Source organism: Rhinoderma darwinii, chromosome 3 (assembly GCF_050947455.1).
Source record: "Rhinoderma darwinii isolate aRhiDar2 chromosome 3, aRhiDar2.hap1, whole genome shotgun sequence".
Taxonomy (NCBI): domain Eukaryota; kingdom Metazoa; phylum Chordata; class Amphibia; order Anura; family Rhinodermatidae; genus Rhinoderma; species Rhinoderma darwinii.
Genome location: NC_134689.1, coordinates 3,187,658 through 3,209,239, shown reverse-complemented (window position 1 = coordinate 3,209,239; position 21,582 = coordinate 3,187,658). Strand labels below are relative to the sequence as shown.

At 50.3% G+C, this 21,582-nt stretch overlaps 2 protein-coding genes across 2 annotated transcripts; one reads left to right on the top strand and one right to left on the bottom strand.

The window, feature by feature from the left end:
• Window positions 1-102: 102 nt before the first annotated feature.
• Window positions 103-12,659, top strand: LOC142748579 (protein mono-ADP-ribosyltransferase PARP12-like). The gene is made up of 12 exons (XM_075855664.1): window positions 103-824; window positions 2,516-2,651; window positions 4,339-4,630; window positions 5,060-5,149; window positions 5,630-5,750; window positions 5,822-5,984; window positions 6,464-6,587; window positions 7,529-7,625; window positions 8,114-8,195; window positions 10,299-10,429; window positions 10,503-10,654; window positions 12,202-12,659. The coding sequence occupies exons 1-12, from the start codon at window positions 541-543 to the stop codon at window positions 12,489-12,491; spliced, it is 1,962 nt and encodes a 653-aa protein (XP_075711779.1). The 5' UTR covers window positions 103-540; the 3' UTR covers window positions 12,492-12,659.
• Window positions 12,660-15,744: 3,085 nt separating this feature from the next.
• On the bottom strand, window positions 15,745-19,867 carry TBXAS1 (thromboxane A synthase 1). The gene is made up of 12 exons (XM_075855663.1): window positions 19,779-19,867; window positions 19,634-19,686; window positions 19,284-19,380; window positions 18,832-18,948; window positions 18,528-18,616; window positions 18,206-18,357; window positions 17,802-17,932; window positions 17,354-17,653; window positions 17,196-17,284; window positions 16,603-16,740; window positions 16,332-16,494; window positions 15,745-16,197 (listed from the first exon to the last, which is right to left on the bottom strand). Exons 1-12 carry the CDS (start codon window positions 19,836-19,838, stop codon window positions 16,123-16,125), a joined length of 1,464 nt encoding a protein of 487 aa, XP_075711778.1. The 5' UTR covers window positions 19,839-19,867; the 3' UTR covers window positions 15,745-16,122.
• Window positions 19,868-21,582: the final 1,715 nt, after the last annotated feature.

Below are 21,582 nucleotides of genomic sequence, written 5' to 3'. Positions count from 1 at the left end.
GGACGCGCCAGGGTTAGAGGGGAGCATGCGCAGTGGAGAGTGGTAAGGCGGGACCGCGCATTGGGGGAACGGGCGGGACGGGGCGGGGCTTCGGAGGGATGATTTGAATTTCAGTTTCGATTCTCCAGAACTCTCATTCCCGGTGTCCTGGAGACGGAGGAGCAGCGGCCACAGAGCGGTCACCGGGGGCCACAGAGCGGACACCGGGGGCCACAGAGCGGACACCGGGGGCTACGGTTCAGATCGGGGGGTTCAGGGTTTTGCTCAGATTTCCAGGTCTGGAGTTACAGATGAGATGTTTTAGGGGGTCACAGTATTGAGTTTGGGGGGTCGTCACTGATGTATTTTAGGCTCGTGGTCTGATATTTAGGGGGGTGGATTATAGATATTTGGGGGTCCGCAGCGCCTGCGTTATCTGGGGGGGTCAGCTCTGTTTGGGACGGTTGTGGGGTGCTGATTGGTTGGACACTTGGGGGCAGATCCTGGAATAGGGGCAATAAGTGGGCGGTCCCGGCAGATACTTGGGGGAGGGGCGCAGTGATGGCGGCCCCCCAGTCTCTGCTGCTGTGTCGGGCGCTGTGCTCCGGGGGGGGCAGTATGGAGGTGGGGCAGTTGGGCCGCGCTTTAAGGCTGACCCCCGAACAAATGTCGCGGCTCCTGGAAGCGGAGGAGGGGCGCAGCCTGGTGATCAGGAGCCGGGACGCGGAGCGGGTGGCCGTCTACACCTGCGCCCTGAGGATCTGCACCGACCGCAACCAGGAATGTTCCGGAGACTGCGGGAAGCTCCACGTCTGCCGATACTTCATCCTGGGCGGCTGCGCCAGGTGAGAGGAACCGCCCAATCCGGAGCTACACAGCGAGACGATGAACTATCACGGGGAACGGCGACATTACACGGGGGACCGTATGGGGGTTATTATTCATTACCCGGGGGTCTACAGTGGGGCATGTATATAATTAGATGGATCTACCGTTCAGGAGTCTGGGAAAGCTGGGTCCGGACCCCTGTGGTCCGTCCAGTAACAGTCAAGAGTTTGTGTCATGTGATCAGATCGCGGAGGGGATTATGGGACCAAGTCTTTCCCAGGCTCCTGAACGTCACTTTAAGGCTGGGTTCACACGACCATGTTACGTCCGTAATGGACGGAACGTATTTCGGCCGCAAGTACCGGACCGAACACAGTGCAGGGAGCCGGGCTCCTCCCATCATAGTTATGTACGACGCTAGGAGTCCCTGCCTCTCCGTGGAACTGCTGTCCCGTACTGAAAACATGATTACAGCACGGGACAGTTGTCCTGCAGAGAGGCCGAAATACGTTCCGTCCATTACGGACGTAACATGGTCGTGTGAACCCAGCCTTAAAGTCGTTACAAGTCTCGTACTGGGCGGGAAGTCGAATATTTTCAAACTTTCCAGTCGCGGGGTTAATGTTCCATTTTATCTCAGACCAGCGCGGCCATATTTAATACCGCGGCCGTACCGCGGTGGTCGCTGTGAAGGATGACTTGTTTTTCGAACATACAGTAAACGTGCAGGAGAATTCTAATAGTCCGGCACCCGATAGTCCGGCTCCCGATAGTCAGTCCGGCTCCCGATAGTCAGTCCGGCACCCGATAGTCAGTCCGGCTCCCGATAGTCAGTCCGGCACCCGATAGTCCGGCTCCCGATAGTCAGTCCGGCTCCCGATAGTCAGTCCGGCACCCGATAGTCCGGCTCCCGATAGTCAGTCCGGCTCCCGATAGTCAGTCCGGCACCCGATAGTCCGGCTCCCGATAGTCAGTCCGGCACCCGATAGTCAGTCCGGCACCCGATAGTCAGTCCGGCACCCGATAGTCAGTCCGGCTCCCGATAGTCAGTCCGGCACCCGATAGTCCGGCTCCCGATAGTCAGTCCGGCACCCGATAGTCAGTCCGGCACCCGATAGTCAGTCCGGCACCCGATAGTCAGTCCGGCACCCGATAGTCAGTCCGGCACCCGATAGTCAGTCCGGCACCCGATAGTCAGTCCGGCACCCGATAGTCAGTCCGGCACCCGATAGTCAGTCCGGCCGGCACCCGATAGTCAGTCCGGCCGGCTCCCGATAGTCAGTCCGGCCGGCTCCCGATAGTCAGTCCGGCCGGCTCCCGATAGTCAGTCCGGCCGGCTCCCGATAGTCAGTCCGGCCGGCACCCGATAGTCAGTCCGGCACCCGATAGTCAGTCCGGCACCCGATAGTCAGTCCGGCACCCGATAGTCAGTCCGGCACCCGATAGTCAGTCCGGCCGGCTCCCGATAGTCCGGCACCCGATAGTCAGTCCGGCCGGCTCCCGATAGTCCGGCACCCGATCGTCCGGCACGTCGCTGCAACATAACCGGGAATCTCCCACATCCGTTTTTATGGAGTCGTTTTATTTGAGGATGTCCAATAATCCAGAATGTTTGATAGTCCGGCGCATGTCCGGTTCATGTCGGATTAGTCGCCGCGTCCGTTTCATTTGCTGGGTCTCTGATGTCTTCTCCGTCTCTTCTTTTCAGGCCGCGCTGTAAGTTTAGTCACTCCATCGATAACGAGCCGGCGACGCGGATCTTACAGGAACATCACCTGACCGGCGTGACGATAACGGAACTGCGCCACCTGCTGCTCCAGAACGACCCCCACCTCCTGCCCGACGTCAGTACAGCACATAACCGTATATTGTATCATTCACTATATGCTTATTAGTTCTATCTCTTCCTGGGAAAGCTGGGTGATCACCAATATGGCCGCCACTTCAGCTCCAGGTGTCACCCAGCTTTCCCAGACCCCTGAATGGAGCAGCAGGATGAGGACAGGCGATCTCGCTGCACCATCAGGTGGGTTTGGAGGGGGTTATCCCTCTGCTGCAATCACGTGTCTGTAGCCACAAGGTCACACAGCAGCAGTTTGTTACAATGTATCAGCCTAGAGCCAGGACAGGATTTCTGTGGCTGCTGTGTTTTCCTTACAGAGGATTATCTGCACTGATACATTGTAACAAGCCCATCAGCTGTGTGAGCAGGACTAGGTCAGGATGGGAATTCCGCCTCTGGATGTGTAAAAAAAACAAGTGTCTATTCACTGACAGCAAGCAGAAGTCTTAATAATCATGAAATTGACGCACAAAATGTATTAGAAAATTGCAGAACTGTTCATTACGATGATAAAGGCCCCGCAGCCGACGCCGTCAGAAGTGGCGCAGGGAGGGGGGCGGAGCCGACGCCGTCAGAAGTGGCGCAGGGAGGGGCGGAGCCGACGCCGTCAGAAGTGGCGCAGGGAGGGGCGGAGCCGACGCCGTCAGAAGTGGCGCAGGGAGGGGGCGGAGCAGACGCCGTCATAAGTGGCGCAGGGAGAGGGGCGGAGCAGACGCGGTCAGAAGTGGCACAGGGAGGGGGCGGAGCAGACGCGGTCAGAAGTGGCACAGGGAGGGTGGCGGAGCAGACGCGGTCAGAAGTGGCACAGGGAGGGTGGCGGAGCAGACGCGGTCAGAAGTGGCGCAGGGAGGGGGCGGAGCAGACGCGGTCAGAAGTGGCGCAGGGAGGGGGGCGGAGCAGACGCGATCAGAAGTGGCGCAGGGAGGGTGGGGGAGCAGACGCGGTCAGAAGTGGCGCAGGGAGGGGGGCGGAGCAGACGCGGTCAGAAGTGGCGCAGGGAGGGTGGGGGAGCAGACACGGTCAGAAGTGGCGCAGGGAGGGGGCAGAGCAGACGCGGTCAGAAGTGGCGCAGGGAGGGGGCGGAGCAGACGCGATCAGAAGTGGCGGAGGGAGGGGGTGGAGCAGACGCCGTCAGAAGTGGCGCAGGGAGGGGGCGGAGCCGACGCCGTCAGAAGTGGCGCAGGGAGGGGGGCGGAGCAGTTGCCTAGGACAACACGGCGACTTTGGCCACAACCCACGCGTCCAGAGACCACCGTACGTCGCAGTATTGTAAGTCAATGCAGTCGCTTTATGACCGGTGAGTTGCTGCGACCACAGTCGCCAGACGTCCAGCGGGTTTGGATCCCCGGCGACCGTTGTGTTGCGGCAACTTGCGGGTCATGAAGTGGCCTCACGACTCATTACCTGCGATGCGGCGGCGCAGCGATCTCTGGACGTGACCGGTGTCGCCCTGGCGTTAATCTTATGGACTAGTGGGCGCCGCCGCCGCTCCTCCCGCTCCTGAGGAGTCTCTTGCACGTAGTCGGGGTTTGAACCATAAAAACTTAACCCTTACATCCACTTTGGTTTCAATAAAAATCAGCCCTGCAGCAAAAGGAAGGTAAAACCTGCTCCGTAACATACAGATGGAGCAGCTTTAGTGTCTCCAGGTTAACCCTTGACTGACTGGCCGTTCTCTTCCGTTCTAGGTCTGTACACACTATAACCGGGGGGAGGGTCCGCACGGCTCCTGCACCTTTAAGACCAGCTGCAACAAGCTGCACGTCTGCCAACATTTCCTGCAGGGCGACTGCAAGTTCGGAAGCAAATGCAAGAGGTCACATGACCTGACCGACGAGGGGACCAAACGGAAACTGCTGAAATGGGGCCTGTCCGCCAGCCTCGTGCCCGCCATCCTGGAGACTTACCTGAACGCCAACGCCATAAAGAACGGCACCGCAGCGGCGCCAACACCGGAGCCCAAGTCTCCAGATACAAGAGGTGAGAGCGAACATGCCGTCTGCTTAAAGGGCACCAGCGCCAATTAAATGGCCCCTAGATCATGGGTAATTAGCGAGCCCAAGCCCTCCGGCCAATCAGATGTGGCGCTGACCTTACCTGCATAGTGTCCGAATGAATGAGTTGCCTCTAAACATCTGATTGGCCGAGATTTTTTGCTACTTTGCATATAATGAAACAAAAAGTTGCAGCCCCCACATTGTAGGAATAGGGGGGGGGGACATAGACCCCCAAACTGCTGTATATTGGAGCATCCTACGTGCCCTACAGATGTCCTTTACATTAGATTGTAAGCTCTGTGGGTTTGGCGGTCAGGGCAGGCTTCCGTTTCCTTGACTACGTGGATTGTCAGCGGGGGGCGTTACCGTCCTGCAACCTCCGGATCATCCTAATCCATTGTCCTCTTCACAGACAAACCCCTCACCCAGAAATCCGCGGCCCCTCCGCAGCCCATGGACGAGATCTGCTTATACTTCATAGTGAGCAGCTGCAGCTTCAAAGGTGAGAAACCGGCCAACCCCTCCCCCCAGCGAGCGGAAGCCCCTCTGTCCTCCCCCTCTCATTGTGGGAAAGCTGATCCCAGTGTCACCCAGCTTTCCCAGGAGACAGAACAGTAAATACAGTCATGTATCCCATATACCTGCAGGAGTTGGGAAAGCTGGGTGATGCGGCCGCCATTAAAGGGTAACTAAACGTTCCACAAACGTTCTGACATGTTATAGTGATATGTCGGAAGTTTGGATTGGTGGGGGTCCGAGTAGTGAGACCCCCGCCAGTCGCTAGAACGAAGCGGCAGAAAGACTCCTGTGAGCGCTCGGCCGCTTCATGTCTGTTCGGCTTTTTCCGGAAAGAGTTTAATCACATGACTTCCTACGGAGTCCGACATATCCCTATAACAGGTCAGACGTTCAGATACCGCAGGCGGTCACCCAGCTTTCCCAGACTCCTGAACGAGAAATGTAAATGTCCGTGTTCCTGCAGAGCGCTGCGTGCGGGATCATTATCATCTTCCATATCGATGGCGGTTCTGTGTCGCTGGCGCCTGGAAAGACTGTGCAGACATGGAGGGCATTGAACTGGCGTACTGTGACCCCAACAGCAGGTACAGGCGGGGGTCCGCAGCCTGGCGACATCCCCCTCCCCCGCAGCCTAATTCTTAATCTTCTCCTATAGAAACTCTACCGTGAACTTCGACTCCATGACTTATCAGTCCTATAAAATGAAGCGACTCTCCACGCCGTCTTCTGCCGCCAAACCGCCGCACTTTATCCTCACCACGGACTGGCTCTGGTACTGGAAGGATGAATATAACAAGTGGGTGGAATACGGGAAGGAGGTGAGTTATAGGACGCCAGGAATACAATCCTATTCATATAGAACAAGCCCCACACTGGAAATCCTATAAACTCCCGTGTATTTACCATTGATGACCACCAGAGGGCGCTGCATTGTGGGAGCAGAATCCCATGACCCCCGCGCACTGGGCACGTGCAGTAATTCTGGGGGCATATTAGGATTATCTCCCATGTCACTCCGTGCAGAATGTGCTCAGACGCCATAGCAGTGAAAGGGTTAAGTGTGGTGTTATAATATATAATGATTGTCTGCGGCTCGGTCATCACTGTGTAGTTACAATGTCCTGCCGCATGGTGGCGCTCTCTCCTCTGGGCATCGCAGGCTGCAGGAGTTGTGTCTTCTACTAAATCCGGGATTGTGACGGTTCAGACTCTTATTAACAACGGCCGCCGACTATTTACATCCGAATAACGTGCCCGCCGCGTGCGCCGATCTAATGTGCGTGTTGTGTTGTTCCAGACAGACGCCCACACATCCTCGTCCACCATCACAAGCAACGACCTGGAGAATGTTTTCCTGTCTGATGACAGCGCCACCCTCCAGTTCAAGGCCGGGAAACACAACTACGTGCTGAGCTTCAAAGGTGGATAACGGGGCGTGTGGGGGAGGGTATCTGCCCCCATCATCTATATACAGGAGGAGGGAGGGGGTATTATCACAGAGCGCCAGGTGGTTTATAAACCTGCAGGGCTCTGTAACCACGTAGATTCATATGCCATTCAGGGTCTCTGGAAAGCTGGGTGATACTCCTTGGGGCACTGTAATGGCGGCCATCAGTGGTAGTCACCCAGCATTGGTTACATGAGTAGGAGGCCGAGATAACGGACAAAGCTGAAGACGCTCCACGAGATCCCGGAGCGACTGTCATAGAAGAGGCTCCGAGACCTCAGAAATCATCGCTCCGTCCTCCCTTCCTTCTTCCGTCCTCCCTTATCCGTCCTCCCTTCCTTCTTCTTCCTGCTCCCTTATCCGTCCTCCCTTCTTCCTCCTCCGTCCTCCCTTCTTCCTCATTGTAGTTCACTTCCTCCGTCCTCTTCCTCCTCATTGTCGTTCACTTCCTTCCTCCTCCCTTCCCCTTCCTCCTCCCTTCCCCTTCCTCCTCCCTTCTTCCTCCTTTCTTCCTCTTCTTCCCTCCCTTCTTCTTCCTCCTCCCTTCTTCTTCCTCCTCCTCCCTTCTTCTCCGTCCTCCCTTCTTCCTCATTGTCGTTCACTTCCTCCATCCTCCCTTCCTCCTCATTGTCGTTCACTTCCTTCCTCCTCCCTTCCCCTTCCTCCTCCTCCCTTCTTCCTCCCTCCCTCCCTTCTTCCTCCTCCTCCCTTCTTCCTCCCTCCCTTCTCCGTCCTCCTTTCCTCCTCATTGTCGTTCACTTCCTTCCTCCTCCCTTCCCCTTCTTCCTCCTTCCTTCTTCCTCATTGTCGTTCACCTCCTTTTTCTTACTCCCTTTCTGCTTCTTTATCTTTTACCTCCTCTCCTCGGCCTCCTGATCCTCTTCCTGACATTCTCCATGTTTGATTCTTTCCCAGAAATGATCCAGAGGAACTCTAAGTACAGCACGGAGCGGCCCGTGTGCCGGAGGCCTAGATTTGTGTCTGCCGAGGAGGTGAAGAAGAGGAAAATTAGGTAAAGAGAAAAGATTATTAGACTAAAATTCTGTTATTCCGGCACCTGATGGTCCAGACATCCTGATAATCCGGCACCTGATGGTCCAGACATCCTGATAATCCGGCACGAGATAGACCCATGAAGGATTAGCAGGAAATGAATAGTCCAGCTCTTGACTTAATCATCAGGTCCATGTTGACTGGCCCCAGGGGGCATCACGGCCCGTCACCCCGGAGCTGCAGTCACAATTCTTCTCTTATGAGACGTCTCAACCTCCAGAGCTGCAGTCATTATTCTGCTGGTTCTCACAATGCCTGGCTCACTGCCTGACTAGAATATGCTGCGCTGCATTGTGGGAGATGTAGTGTTCACACCACCTCGTTTAGTGATGTCGTTTTTCTCCAGACTTTACATCTCCCACAAAGTAATGTAGCAGAGCCCAGCGTGTTATTACTCGGCGGATACACGAAAACTTCTGTCAGCTGCTGAATTATTTTGTTTTCTAGAAAGTTGGATCCATCGAAGACAAATGACAAGTCCGTCCCCGACCACTGGGACAGGGGGCAGATGCCAGACGTGGGTTATAAGGTGAGAAGACAGCGACTATAGTGACCGATGCTCCACAGCAGCGCTCCCCAACCCGTACTCTGCATATACTATAATGTATTCCATGCCTCCTCCAGTCACATCCAGAGCTGAATTCTGCTGATTTATCTCCCCCCCCCCTTGATGTGATTGAACAGCTAAATGCTGAAGCAGCAGCTATGGATGTGACTGGAGTAGAAGACGTGATAAAGCTCCATCACTCCTGTGAAATTTTATATATTGTTCGTGTCTCATTGTAATGTCTGGTTCAGGCCACTAGGGGCGCTGTTCGATGAGACTTGTGAATGGATCGCATAGATTTCAATGATCTTAAAGGGAATGTGTTGCCAGAAAAACATGTTTTTTTTTTAAAAATTAAACATTTAGTGTGTGGGTGGTTAAACATTGTTCAAATTTTTTTTATTTTTTTGCACGAGTCCAGGAAATATTATAAATTATTTCTAATTTATAATACTACCCATTTTTGGTCACTAGATGGAGCTGTTCCCAAAATTGCAGCATTGCAACATTGAGTTAAAAGCCCTCGCTCTAGTGAGCTCTCAGCATTCCCCCCTCCTTTATCCTGGCTAGTGCCGGGATAAACGAGGGGTTTGAACGGTGTAACCTCCTACACTGTGTGTCGCCATTTTTTGAGCTAACCCACAGTGTAGTAGGTTTACATACAGTAGTAAACACACACAAACACGAACATACATTGAAATCTCTTACCTGCTCCTGCCGCCGCGGCTCCCTCCGGCCCGTCCGCTCCGTTTGCTGCCGCTGGTGCAAGTGCAGAAATCCGGAAGCCGCGACCGGAAGTAGTAATATTACTGTCCGGCCGCGACTTCCGGTCCACAGGAAAATGGCGCCGGACGGCGCCAATTTCGAATAGGACTGTGTGGGAGCGGCGCATGCGCAGTTCCCACTCAGACGCCGTACACTGCAGTCAATGGGACGGGAGCCGTTCGTCGTCCCTATGGGACTGTGGCTGCCGTATTCCATGTCTGTATGTGTCGTTAATCGACACACACAGAAATGGAACAAAAAATGGCAGCCCCCATAGGGAAGAAAAAGTGTAAAAATAAGAAAAAGTAACACACAAACACACAAATAAATATAAACGTTTTTAATAAAGCACTAACATCTTTAACATATAAAAAAATAATTTCTGATGACACTATTCCTTTAAAGGAACAGTGTCATCACAATTTTTTTTTTTAATATGTTAAAGATGTTAGTGCTTTATTAAAAACGTTTGTATTTATTTGTGTGTTTTACTTTTTCTTATTTTTACACTTTTTTTTCCCTACGGAGGCTGCCATTTTTTTTTCCATTTCTGTATGTGTCGATTAACGACACATACAGACATGGAATACGGCAGCCACAGTCCCATAGGGACTGCGAATGGGGGCCTGTTCCATCCACTATGGTGTACGCCGTGTGTGTGGGAACGGCGCATGCGCCGCTCCCACACAGTCCAATTTGAAATGCGCGCCGTCCGGCGCCATTTTCCTGTGGACCGGAAGTCGCGGCCGGACAGTAAGATTACTACTTCCGGTCGCGGCTTCCGGACTTGTGCACATGGAGCAGCGGCAGCAGACGGAGCGGACGGGCCGGAGGGAGCGGCGGCGGCAGGAGCAGGTAAATTATTTCTATGTATGTTTGTGTTTCAGTGTGTGTTTACTACTGTATGTAAACCTTCTACACTGTGTGTTAGCTCAAAAAATGGCGACACACAGTGTAGGAGGTTAGACCGTTCAAACCCCTCGTTTCTCCCGGCACTAGCCAGGATAAAGGAGGGGGGGATGCTGAGAGCTCACTAGAGCGAGGGATTTTTTTCCCAATTTTGCAGCATAAAGCAATGTGGTTGCTTTACCACATGCAATGCTGCGATTTTGGGAATAGCTCCATCTAGTGACCAGCAATGGGAAATATTATAAATTAGAATCCAATTTATAATATTTCCTGAATCGTGAAAAAAATAAAAAAAATTTGAACAATGTTTAATCACCTACACACTAAATGTTTAACTAAAAAAAACAACATGTTTTGCTGGCAACACATTCCCTTTAAATATTCTCTCGTTTTCCGTCCCCGCTCCTGCAGCTCGTCCGCCTTAGTCAGTCTTCAGAGGAATATAAGACGATCGACGCCATGTTTCACCGCACGCTGCCCGAAAAACAGATCCAAAGCATCGAGCGGATTCAGAATCTGGCGCTGTGGGAGGTTTATCAGTGGTGAGTGTGAAAAACCGCCGTACACGAGAAACCTGCGGATAACGGCGCCCGGGGTCTAATCATTGTATCACAGGCAGAAGGAACAGATGAAGAAGCTCAACGGCGGGAAAGAGGTGGACGAGCGGCAAGTCTTCCATGGTACCGGCAGCGCCCTCGTAGACGCCATCTGCCAACAGAACTTCGACTGGCGCATCTGTGGAGCTCACGGGACATCGTATGGGAAAGGTAGAGAACCGCATATATATATATATATATATACCCGACACCGTAACCAGCCTGTGTATCGTGTGAGAGGTTGTCACAGCCCCGCCCCCTGTTACTGACATCACTGATATATAATATAATTACACTGTGATCAGACATGAGATCCACACATCTTATATACAGTAACAGCGATTCATCTATTACTACTGACAACCAGCCTGTATATCATGTGTGAGAGGTTGTCACAGCCCCGCCCCCTGTTACTGACATCACTGATATATAATATAATTACATTGTGATCACACATGAGATCCACACATCTTATATACAGTGACAGCTATTCATCTATTACTACTGACAACCAGCCTATATATCATGTGTGAGAGGTTGTCACAGCCCCGCCCCCTGTTACTGACATCATTGATATATAATATAATTACATTGTGATCAGACATGAGATCCACACATCTTATATACAGTAACAGCTATTCATCTATTACTACTGACAACCAGCCTGTATATCATGTGTGAGAGGTTGTCACAGCCCCGCCCCCTGTTACTGACATCACTGATATATAATATAATTACATGTGATCAGACATGAGATCCACACATCTTATATACAGTAACAGCTATTCATCTATTACTACTGACAACCAGCCTGTATATCATGTGTGAGAGGTTGTCACAGCCCCGCCCCCTGTTACTGACATCACTGATATATAATATAATTACATGTGATCAGACATGAGATCCACACATCTTATATACAGTAACAGCTATTCATCTATTACTACTGACAACCAGCCTGTATATCATGTGAGAGGTTGTCACAGCTCCGCCCCTTTACTGACATCACTGATATACTATTTCTTCTAGAAATCCTTGAGTTGGTTCCTTTTAAAGTGTAGCTAAACGTTTGACAAACTTCTGATATGTTATAGTGACCTGTCATAAATTTGGATTGGTGGGGTCCGAGCACTGAGACCCCCACCAGTCGCTAGAACGAAGCAGCTGAAGGTCTCGTGTGAGCGCTCGGCCGCTTCGTGTCTGTTCGGCTTTTTCCGGAAATAAATGTATCGTGTACAGACTTGATAGAAAGTCTATGCGCTCGTCCTCCGATAAATCGGCTTTCCGGAAATAGCTGAACAGACCTTCAGCTGCTTCGTTCTAGCGATTGGTGGGGGTCTCAGTGGTCGGACCCCCCACCAATCCAAACTTCTGACATGTCAGAAGTTTGTCAAACGTTTAAGTTAGAAACTTATATTCCGCTGTTTCTGGTAAAGTTGGGTGACAATCAATATGGCCGCCATTACATCTCACACATTGATTATCTCCCAGCTTTCCCAGGCTTCTGAAGGACAATCTGCCATGAAACACTTGCTGCCCCTATATCAAGTTTGCTATTTATAGGGATTGTCACCCAACTTTCTTGGAGTTCTGAATGGCTCATGCGAATCGCCTTGATGTGCCAGTTATAAAAGTTTGGGTCCCAGCAGATGTCAGTGTGTTAAAGGGCCAGCGCAGTGTATAACGTGGAGCTGACGCCGCTGATCTCTCTCTTGCAGGCAGTTACTTTGCTCGAGACGCCTCGTATTCCCACCAATACTGCAGCAGCGCCGGCTCCCAGCATCACATGTTCGTGGCCCGCGCACTGGTGGGAGATTTCATTCGAGGGTCGAGCTCGTTCCTGCGCCCTCCGTCAAAATCGTCTTCCAGTTTCTATGACAGCTGCGTGGACAGCGCGAGTCACCCGTCCATATTTGTCATCTTCGAAAAACATCAGATCTGCCCAGAATATCTGATCAAGTACACGGAGCGGAAGGAGGCGGAGTCTGTCCGGAGGGAGTTCATGTGACGTAATGATTCCGGCTGGCTCCTCCCACTTTATGAGAAGGACTGTTCATTTAAAGGAAACATCACGCCTTTAATTCCTCTCCATGACGGAAGATGCTCGAGAGGTCACATCTTCCTCCAGAATAGCCTAAAATATATACACACCATGGGGGAATAGAAGGGGGGGGGGGGGGGGCTCATAGTCAATCATTAGAGTGGGGAAGATGGAGTGTCCCTTAAAGGGGACTTGTCACCCTGTTGCTGTGAGCACTCGCCTTTTCCAGGGACAGATTCGGCGCTGCGGTCTCCTGATGGGCGTAAAATGGCGGCTTCGTGTTCCTGGAAATGGTGACGGGATCTCAGCAGCGCGGTCGCGTAATGAAGTAATGTTGGCACAATTTCTCTGGCCTCACGACCTCCCAGCCTTAAGATAAACCGCGCTGTAACCAGATGATCGGGCACTTTGTACTTACATTTTGCAAATTTTTAATTTTTTTTTAAACCTGCTTGCTGTCAGTGAATGAAAGACTACTTTACATCTAGTGGGCTTGTCATGTTGTGTCTAGTGCAGACAATCCTCTGTGAGCCGAACACAGCAAGTTTCCCTCCTGCTGTGATCGCTCTTTACTGCACTGATACATTGTAACAATCCCCCAGCTGTGTGAAGTATTAGTTGTAGTAACCAGTTCTAGGATAAAGGGGTCACTATTAGACCGCTCCTGTGCGGGGTTAATGATGGCGGCCCCGTTACCGTCTCCGCTTTCCTTAGCGCTGTGTGCCGCGACTTGTCGCCGTAGTTATGATGTCGTTTTTAGTACAATAGTGAATATTTCGCGTATATGGTTTCCTAACACGCACTGCAGGGGGCGCTATACTGACTGGCGGTTAAACCCCGACCTGACGAGCGCAAATCTCAGCCGCAGATTCTTTGTGTAGTTTGTACTTTTTGCTAATAAATTCTATTTACTACGACGATCAGCGAGTGTCGTGTCTGCTGAGCGCGGGGGAGGGGCAGGACGAAGGTCCGACACAGTACAGACCTCCTATAATCCGGAAACTGATAATCCGGCGCAAAACTTCAAAGTAAGCCGGAATCTTCAGAAGACGGAGAAAGCAAATAACGGGATCGTGGCGGATTTATTACTACACATTTGGGGGTCTCCACCCTCACAACGAAGGCGTCTGATAATCCAGAATCTATGCCGGATTAACGGAATGTTACTGAACTTCTCTCCATTGTGTGTGCGCGGCCCCGGGAGGCGCCCGGCTGATGAAACGCGGCGCTGACCGAGAAAGAAGCGAAACAATTGTAGGAAGAGAAGACGGCGCGTGATCTGTGGGAATCCGGGGAGGACGAGGCGGAGGCGAGGCTGTACATCCGATAACTTGGAATTGCCGATTCTCGGTCACAAGGAGATGCCGGATTATCAGAATTTTACATTTTTGACAGGGAATTCCCCTTGAAGGGCAGCGATCCTCCACAACCGGAGCGATGGGAATGTTCTATCTCATATTTAGAGGCGACTTCTTGATAATCTGGAATCTACCAAATCTGATAATCGGACGCCGAATGAAATTTAACTGAAAAAATGAAAAACCACAGGAATGTTTCCAAAACTATATTTCTCTGAAACCAGCAAATTATAGAGGAGACCGTCCCCCACCGAGAGCAGAGAAGAGGGACCGCAGTCCGTGCGACGGTCCTGAATATACGATCATCACTAGACCAGAGAAATACAGGAGGGCAGAGAAATCCCCCGCCGCCGCCGCCCCCATCCCCCTACACCGCATCCTCCAGGAACAGGCAGGTGTCTAAGTGTATTGTTATTTAAAGGGCCAGTGTCCTATAAATGAAGCTTCAATGCATAATGAGAAGTGCTACATCTTTCTCAGACTTTGTATGGATTCATCAAATTTTTAAGATCTCGGCTTGCTGTCTGGATGTAAACAAGAATGTTCCTAATCAGACTGAAATCTCATCCAGACCTGATACTTGTCACAGCTGATGGTTTGTTATAATGTATCCTGTCCAATCCATCCTGTGTGAGAAGTAATAGATCGGTTTTCTTTTTCACCCTTTGAATGTAAATAAGAATGTTCCCATCCACTGAAAGCAAGCAAAGATCTTGAAAAAGGTGAGGATTTTAATTGTGAAGTATTTTAGAAAGTTGTATAATTTTTTTTATTGTACAACGATGAAGATTTAGATACTTAAAACCCGCACTTATCTGTTTCTAAAAAAAAAAAGTTATCCCTGCATTAGCCCATCTGCATACAGTGAGCTCCCCCTAGTGGTGACTGCAGGCAGCAGAATGTTATCATGTAACTCTATGGGAGCTGTATATATCTGTATGTAGTGAGCTCCCCCTAGTGGTGGCTGGAGTCAGCAGAATGTTATCATGTAACTCTATGGGAGCTGTATATATCTGTATGTAATGAGCTCCCTCTAGTGGTGGATGCAGGCTGCAGAATGTTATCATGTAACTCTATGGGAGCTGTATATATCTGTATGTAATGAGCTCCCCCTAGTGGTGGCTGGAGTCAGCAGAATGTTATCATGTAACTCTATGGGAGCTGTATATATCTGTATGTAATGAGCTCCCTCTAGTGGTGGATGCAGGCTGCAGAATGTTATCATGTAACTGTATGGGAGCTGTATATATCTGTATGTAGTGAGCTCCCCCTAGTGGTGGCTGCCGATAGCAGAATGTTATCATGTAACTCTATGGAAGCTGTATATATCTGTATGTAATGAGCTTCCCCTAGTGGTGGCTGCAGGTAGCAGAATATTATCATGTAACTCTATTGGAGCTGTATATATCTGTATGTAGTGAGCTCCCTCTAGTGGTGGCTGCAGGCAGCAGAATGTTATCATGTAACTCTATTGGAGCTGTATATATCTGTATGTAGTGAGCTCCCCCTAGTGGTGGCTGCCGGTAGCAGAATGTTATCATGTAACTATGGGAGCTGTATATATCTGTATGTAGTGAGCTCCCTCTAGTGGTGGATGCAGGCAGTAGAATGTTATTAACTCTATTGGAGCTGTATATAGCTCCCCTAGTGGCAGTTGCAGAAATACAGAATTTTATGGTATAACTGTTTTTCATATACCAATGTAAAAATATCGGAGTAAATTCATCAAATCTCCGGCTGTTTGTAAACACGAAAGGGAAATCGAAGGCAACTACAAGCTGGCGTACATTTTTCAGGACACCCCCCTTTTGCTAAGTCCCACCCACTTTTTGGAAAAGTGCTGTTGGCAGCGTAAATGCATCAAAAGTCATTAGTTATTTTATTTTTTTGTTGCAAATTGCGACTTTTGAGAAATTTGCGACTTTTTAATAACTTCACCCTACGTCTGTACAGGGAACTCCGCCTCAAAAACGAAGCTCCGACCGCTACAAGGAAGATTTTCCGTACATCCGTTTGGTTTATAAGTTCTTCAAGGACAGAATTCTCCCAGCACAACGCCAACAAAGCGAGGACTATCTCCTGGTCACATGCAGCGAGTGTGGGGTACATGATGTATGTTCAGTTACTGGGGGGAGGGGGACTGTTGCGGTTCCATGTAGGCAGAGCCACAGTTCCCGAATCACTTGCAGAAGATCACACAGATTTTGTGATCATTGTAGCCTTGCCATCTGCAGGAGACGCTAGCGAGCTACAACTCTGACGTACACGCCCTCCTTAGGCCTCAGGGTGGACACTGCGGTGACCTGGAGTGGAATCTGGAGGAAGAAGCAAAGTGTAAGTATTCTGCCCCCTGGTGCAACGCCTCTTGCAGCCACTAGATGTCACCATTGCTTATGGATTTGTTCAGTGGGAGGTAAGCAGCCAATCATCTGCAGTTTTCGCTCCGCACCTGAGTACGAGGACAAGTCTCGAAGCGGAACGTCTGCAGGAGCCGGTACAGGGTGATTTTGGCTTCCAAGATGGCGAGTCTCATGCCAATACAGCTACGGGGCCCGGCCCCAAATGGCAGGTAGAGGAAGGGGTGACGTTTCTGCTTCTCTTCTGCTGTGAATCTGCAGAAACATCCCAATTAATGGCGTCCCGCGGATCGTCTATATCGCCGCACAAATAATCATCACCGTTCATTCTCGCTCACGCAGACGGTACAACCTCGGCTTTACCTCTCAGGTCTGAATGTCTGCGGCTCCGGCCAGTATTGGGGGTCGTTCTGCATACAACCAATAGGAATCTCCAGCACAGTCCCGGCCGGTATCTTACACCCCATCACGGTGCAGTCAGCAGCGGCTTCCCGGGCAAATCTAGAGGCAAAGGAGCGGCAGGGAATATATACGTATCTGCTTTATACTTCCAGATTCTCATAATGACCTCTACTCCAGTCACATCCAGAGCTGCATATACTATTCTGCTGCGCTCCATTAACCCTCAGACTGAACGTCACTTCTCCCAGTTTCCGCTTGTTGGCTCAGCGTCTGTACAGAACCGTGATCTGCTTTGGTGCCTGTTCTGGTTTAGGGCCGGGTGCAGATGCTACATGTCCCACAATGCACTGCACATCATGGCATCTACATCTGTCAGTACAGCACATGGCAAATAGATTCAATGGGACCGGTACAAGTCATGATGTAACAGTAAAATTGTGCGTGCAGCTCTGGATGTGACTGGAGTAAATGACAATGTGACAGAATTGTAAATGTAGCTCTGGATGTCGCTACAGTACACGGATATTTCCTAGTGATAACAGAACGGCACCCACCTAAACGCAGGCGGATACATGCGCAGGGCCTCGGAGACCACCATGTCCATGTAGGGCAGATCATGGACCGTGTTGTAATCGGCACCGTCCTATGGAACGGACAGAGATTATTCATATCCCGCAGAGATTGGGGTCCACCCCTCCCTCGAGTCACTTACATGGTTTTCAGCAAACTCATCCACTTCCCTCAGTAGCTCCGCCTGGCACTCTGGATTAGTGGCCAACAGGTAAGTAGTGAAGGACAGGAGGCTGCAGGTGGTCTCGTAGCCGGCGATGAGGAAGATGAAGGCTTGGCCCAGGATCTCATCCTCGTTCAGGGTCTTGGTGGTCTTCTTACTGGACTCCTCCCTCACGGGGGCCGCCACATCCGCCGTGTTCACAAGATCAAAATGATCGACAGAGAGGTTGGCAGCCGCCGTCCTAGCGTCCAGCATGAGTTGCAGGAAATCCCGGCGCCGCTGCGGCAGAGAAGAGAACAGCGGCAAAATGTAATATTAACCCCCTAATGTAAGATTCACACTGGGACGTCATCTGGTGACACGAAGGAGGGCGGATGAGAAAGTATTCACACCCCCTGCTCCCCCCCCCGTGTGAGGCGCTCGGTACCTCGTTTGCCGGCTGCTGGTCTCGCAGGGCGATCATTTCCCGGATGGCCTTGCGGAAGAAGCGGTTAATCTGGTCACGGTTCTTATTGGGAAGGCGGCGAGCGATGGGAATCATGATGGACGGAAAAGCCACTGGAGAGACGGCGAACAGACGAGACATTTTATATCCCTCCCAGCATGCATCCCGTCACACAACATTCCCAGGGTCCTGAATGGCAAAAACACCCCCCCCCCCCATCCTGCAGAGCAGCGTGCCAATCAAGGGTGAGCGCTAAACCAGTCTCATGAATATTAATGCCTTAATTATACTGGATAACGCTTCAGCCCCTCCATCCTGATTGGATGACAGGCAGACTTACTGAGGTCCTAGCATGTCCGTTGCCGTCACCCCCTCCCCCTCCTTACATGTCAGCAGAATGACCGGTCTGAACGGAGTGAACAAATCCAGGAACTTTTTGCTGTTCTGCACCAGCGGGTGATCCGGATCTTTCTGGGAATCCACTTTAGTGCCGAACGCCACGCTAGCGACAATGTCCATCGTGTAACAAGCGAAACATCTGCGGAGGCGACAAACGGGGGTCAGTCACTTTCCAGAAATACCTGCTTGGGGTCTTAATATTAGCAGACTGCCGCTGCTCTCTGTTATCAGCCATAATCTGAAGAAAAACAACATATCCAGGGTACTGACGGTGAATTATTGGAGTCGTTTCCTCGCCGATGCCGTTACCTTTGGACGTTGCAGGGTTCTCCCGATTCTGCAAATTTTTGCAAGTTACTCAGCAGCACGTCACATCCCTGGTTTATCAGGGGGCACATCTAGGAGGAAGAAGAGGGGGCTCATGAATGAAAATGAATATCTGGGGGGGGGGGGGGGGGAGGCGCTCAGATGATGTAGAAGGAGAAACATTAAAAAGTGCCGATAGTAAAGGGGCGGGTCTGTGACAGGGGTGGGTCAGAGAAGAGACTGTGCATTTCTAGGAAGTCCGGGTGACTCTGACTAGATGATGACGTCACGTAACTTATTTACTTACCTCTTTCATACGCGCCGCACTGAAGGACGGGGTCAGGACGCTGCGCACGCGCTTCCACTGCTCGTCGCGGAGGCAGAGGAGACTGTCACTCATTGGCTTGGTCACCAGGTTCAGCTTCTGCAGGGATCAGAGCAGGACGGTTAAAGTGAACTTAGCAGCATAAATGATAAGCGGCGCCTTCCTCATATCTGATCACGCCGCGCGGCTTCTTTCATCCATTTCTCAAAATCTCTGCTGCCACTAGAGGGCGATATGTAAGCAGTTCCTATTCGGGTCAATAGGAGCCATATAAAGCAACCCTCAGCTGTGTGAGCAGGACTAGGTCAGGATGAGTTATCAACAAGAATCATCCCAGTCACTGACGGCAAGCAGAGATCTTGAAAATTGTGACGAATTGAAACCCCGACTTATGGAATGTATCAGAAGGTTTCGAGTCCCCCCTCAGAACTCACCATCCGGTTAGTAAAGTTTGGAAAGTCTTTCTGAAGAACCTGCTTAACGGCCTCAGGATCGGACAGGAGAACCATCGGACGTCGCCCTATATAATACCTGAATAATATAGTGAGAGAAGTCACAACCGCTACACTAGTCATTCTGCTGCACTGCACTATGGGAGATGTAGTGCCTGGTGCAAACACTACATCTCCTACAATGCCGTACAGCAGAGAATGTTCTTGTACAATCAGCAGGGAGTAATGAGATTACTATTTGCTGTAAAGCTTTGCAATCAAAAATAATGTTAAATGCAGCTCTGGATGTGACTGGAGTAGAAAACATAACGAAAACAATGCAATGTGCTCACCCCGTGATTGGTCCGTACGTCTTCAAAATCTGACTGGCTCCTTCCCAGAATCCCTTGGAAATTAAAGTAAAAGTTACCGTCACTGAGGAGAGGAACAGCAAAAGACCAAAGACAGCAGAAAGTAACAACAACTCCCAACATTTACCTTCTGGAAAAGCAGCACATTCCCGATGAAAGGAGCCGGCGCAGGATGTCTAATCCCCATCCTCCGCAACTGGGAGAAAGCGGATACAGAATACCTGCAGGAAGAGCGGCCGGTAAATATCTATTCCAGGACGCCCCCCCCCCCGCCATCCCGAGCACAGACGCATCACAGGGTTAATTTTACATCACTGCACTACGACACTGGCTGTACTATACTCCGGAGCTGCACTCACTATTCTGCTGGTGGAGTCACTGTGTACATACATTACATTACTTATCCTGTACTGATCCTGAGTTACATCCTGTATTATACTCCAGAGCTGCACTCACTATTCTGCTGGTGGAGTCACTGTGTACATACATTACATTACTTATCCTGTACTGATCCTGAGTTATATCCAGTATTATACTCCAGAGCTGCACTCACTATTCTGCTGGTGGAGTCACTGTGTACATACATTACATTACTTATCCTGTACTGATCCTGAGTTACATCCTGTATTATACTCCAGAGCTGCACTCACTATTCTGCTGGTGGAGTCACTGTGTACATACATTACATTACTTATCCTGTACTGATCCTGAGTTACATCCAGTATTATACTCCGGAGCTGCACTCACTATTCTGCTGCTGGAGTCACTGTGTACATACATTACATTACTTATCCTGTACTGATCCTGAGTTATATCCTGTATTATACTCCAGAGCTGCACTCACTATTCTGCTCGTGGTCACTGTGTACATACATTACTTATCCTGTACTGATCCTGAGTTACATCCAGTATTATACTCCAGAGCTGCACTCACTATTCTGCTGGTGGAGTCACTGTGTACATTACATTACTTATCCTGTACTGATCCTGAGTTATATCCTGTATTATACTCCAGAGCTGCGCTCACTATTCTGCTGGTGGAGTCACTGTGTACATACATTACATTACTTATCCTGTACTGATCCTGAGTTATATCCTGTATTATACTCCAGAGCTGCACTCACTATTCTGCTGGTGGAGTCACTGTGTACATACATTACTTTACTTATCCTGTACTGATCCTGAGTTATATCCTGCATTATACTCCAGAGCTGCACTCACTATTCTGCTGGTGGAGTCACTGTGTACACACATTACATTACTTATCCTGTACTGATCCCGAGTTATATCCTGCATTATACTCCAGAGCTGCACTCACTATTCTGCTGGTGGAGTCACTGTGTACATACATTACATTACTTATCCCGTACTGATCCTGAGTTATATCCTGTATTACACTCCAGAGCTGTACTCACTATTCTGCTGGTGGAGTCACTGTGTACATACATTACATTACTTATCCTGTACTGATCCTGAGTTATATCCTGTATTATACTCCAGAGCTGCACTCACTATTCTGCTGGTGGAGTCACTGTGTACATACATTACTTTACTTATCCTGTACTGATCCTGAGTTATATCCTGCATTATACTCCAGAGCTGCACTCACTATTCTGCTGGTGGAGTCACTGTGTACATTACATTACTTATCCTGTACTGATCCTGAGTTATATCCTGTATTATACTCCAGAGCTGCGCTCACTATTCTGCTGGAGGAGTCACTGTGTACATACATTACATTACTTATCCTGTACTGATCCTGAGTTATATCCTGTATTATACTCCAGAGCTGCACTCACTATTCTGCTGGTGGAGTCACTGTGTACATACATTACATTACTTATCCTGTACTGATCCTGAGTTATATCCTGCATTATACTCCAGAGCTGCACTCACTATTCTGCTGGTGGAGTCACTGTGTACACACATTA

Excerpts from the sequence above, each read along its gene's own strand:
- LOC142748579 (XM_075855664.1), top strand. The coding sequence starts at position 541 with ATGGCGGCCCCCCAGTCTCTGCTGCTGTGTCGGGCGCTGTGCTCCGGG. Across the intron at positions 825-2,515 it reads ATCCTGGGCGGCTGCGCCAG|GCCGCGCTGTAAGTTTAGTC; the intron begins GTGAGAGGAACC and ends TCTTCTTTTCAG. Across the intron at positions 7,626-8,113 it reads GTGAAGAAGAGGAAAATTAG|AAAGTTGGATCCATCGAAGA; the intron begins GTAAAGAGAAAA and ends TTTGTTTTCTAG.
- TBXAS1 (XM_075855663.1), bottom strand. The coding sequence starts at position 19,838 with ATGGGGATTAGACATCCTGCGCCGGCTCCTTTCATCGGGAATGTGCTG. Across the intron at positions 17,654-17,801 it reads ACCAGCAGCCGGCAAACGAG|CGGCGCCGGGATTTCCTGCA; the intron begins GTACCGAGCGCC and ends TCTCTGCCGCAG. Across the intron at positions 16,198-16,331 it reads AGACTTGTCCTCGTACTCAG|ATTCCACTCCAGGTCACCGC; the intron begins GTGCGGAGCGAA and ends TTCTTCCTCCAG.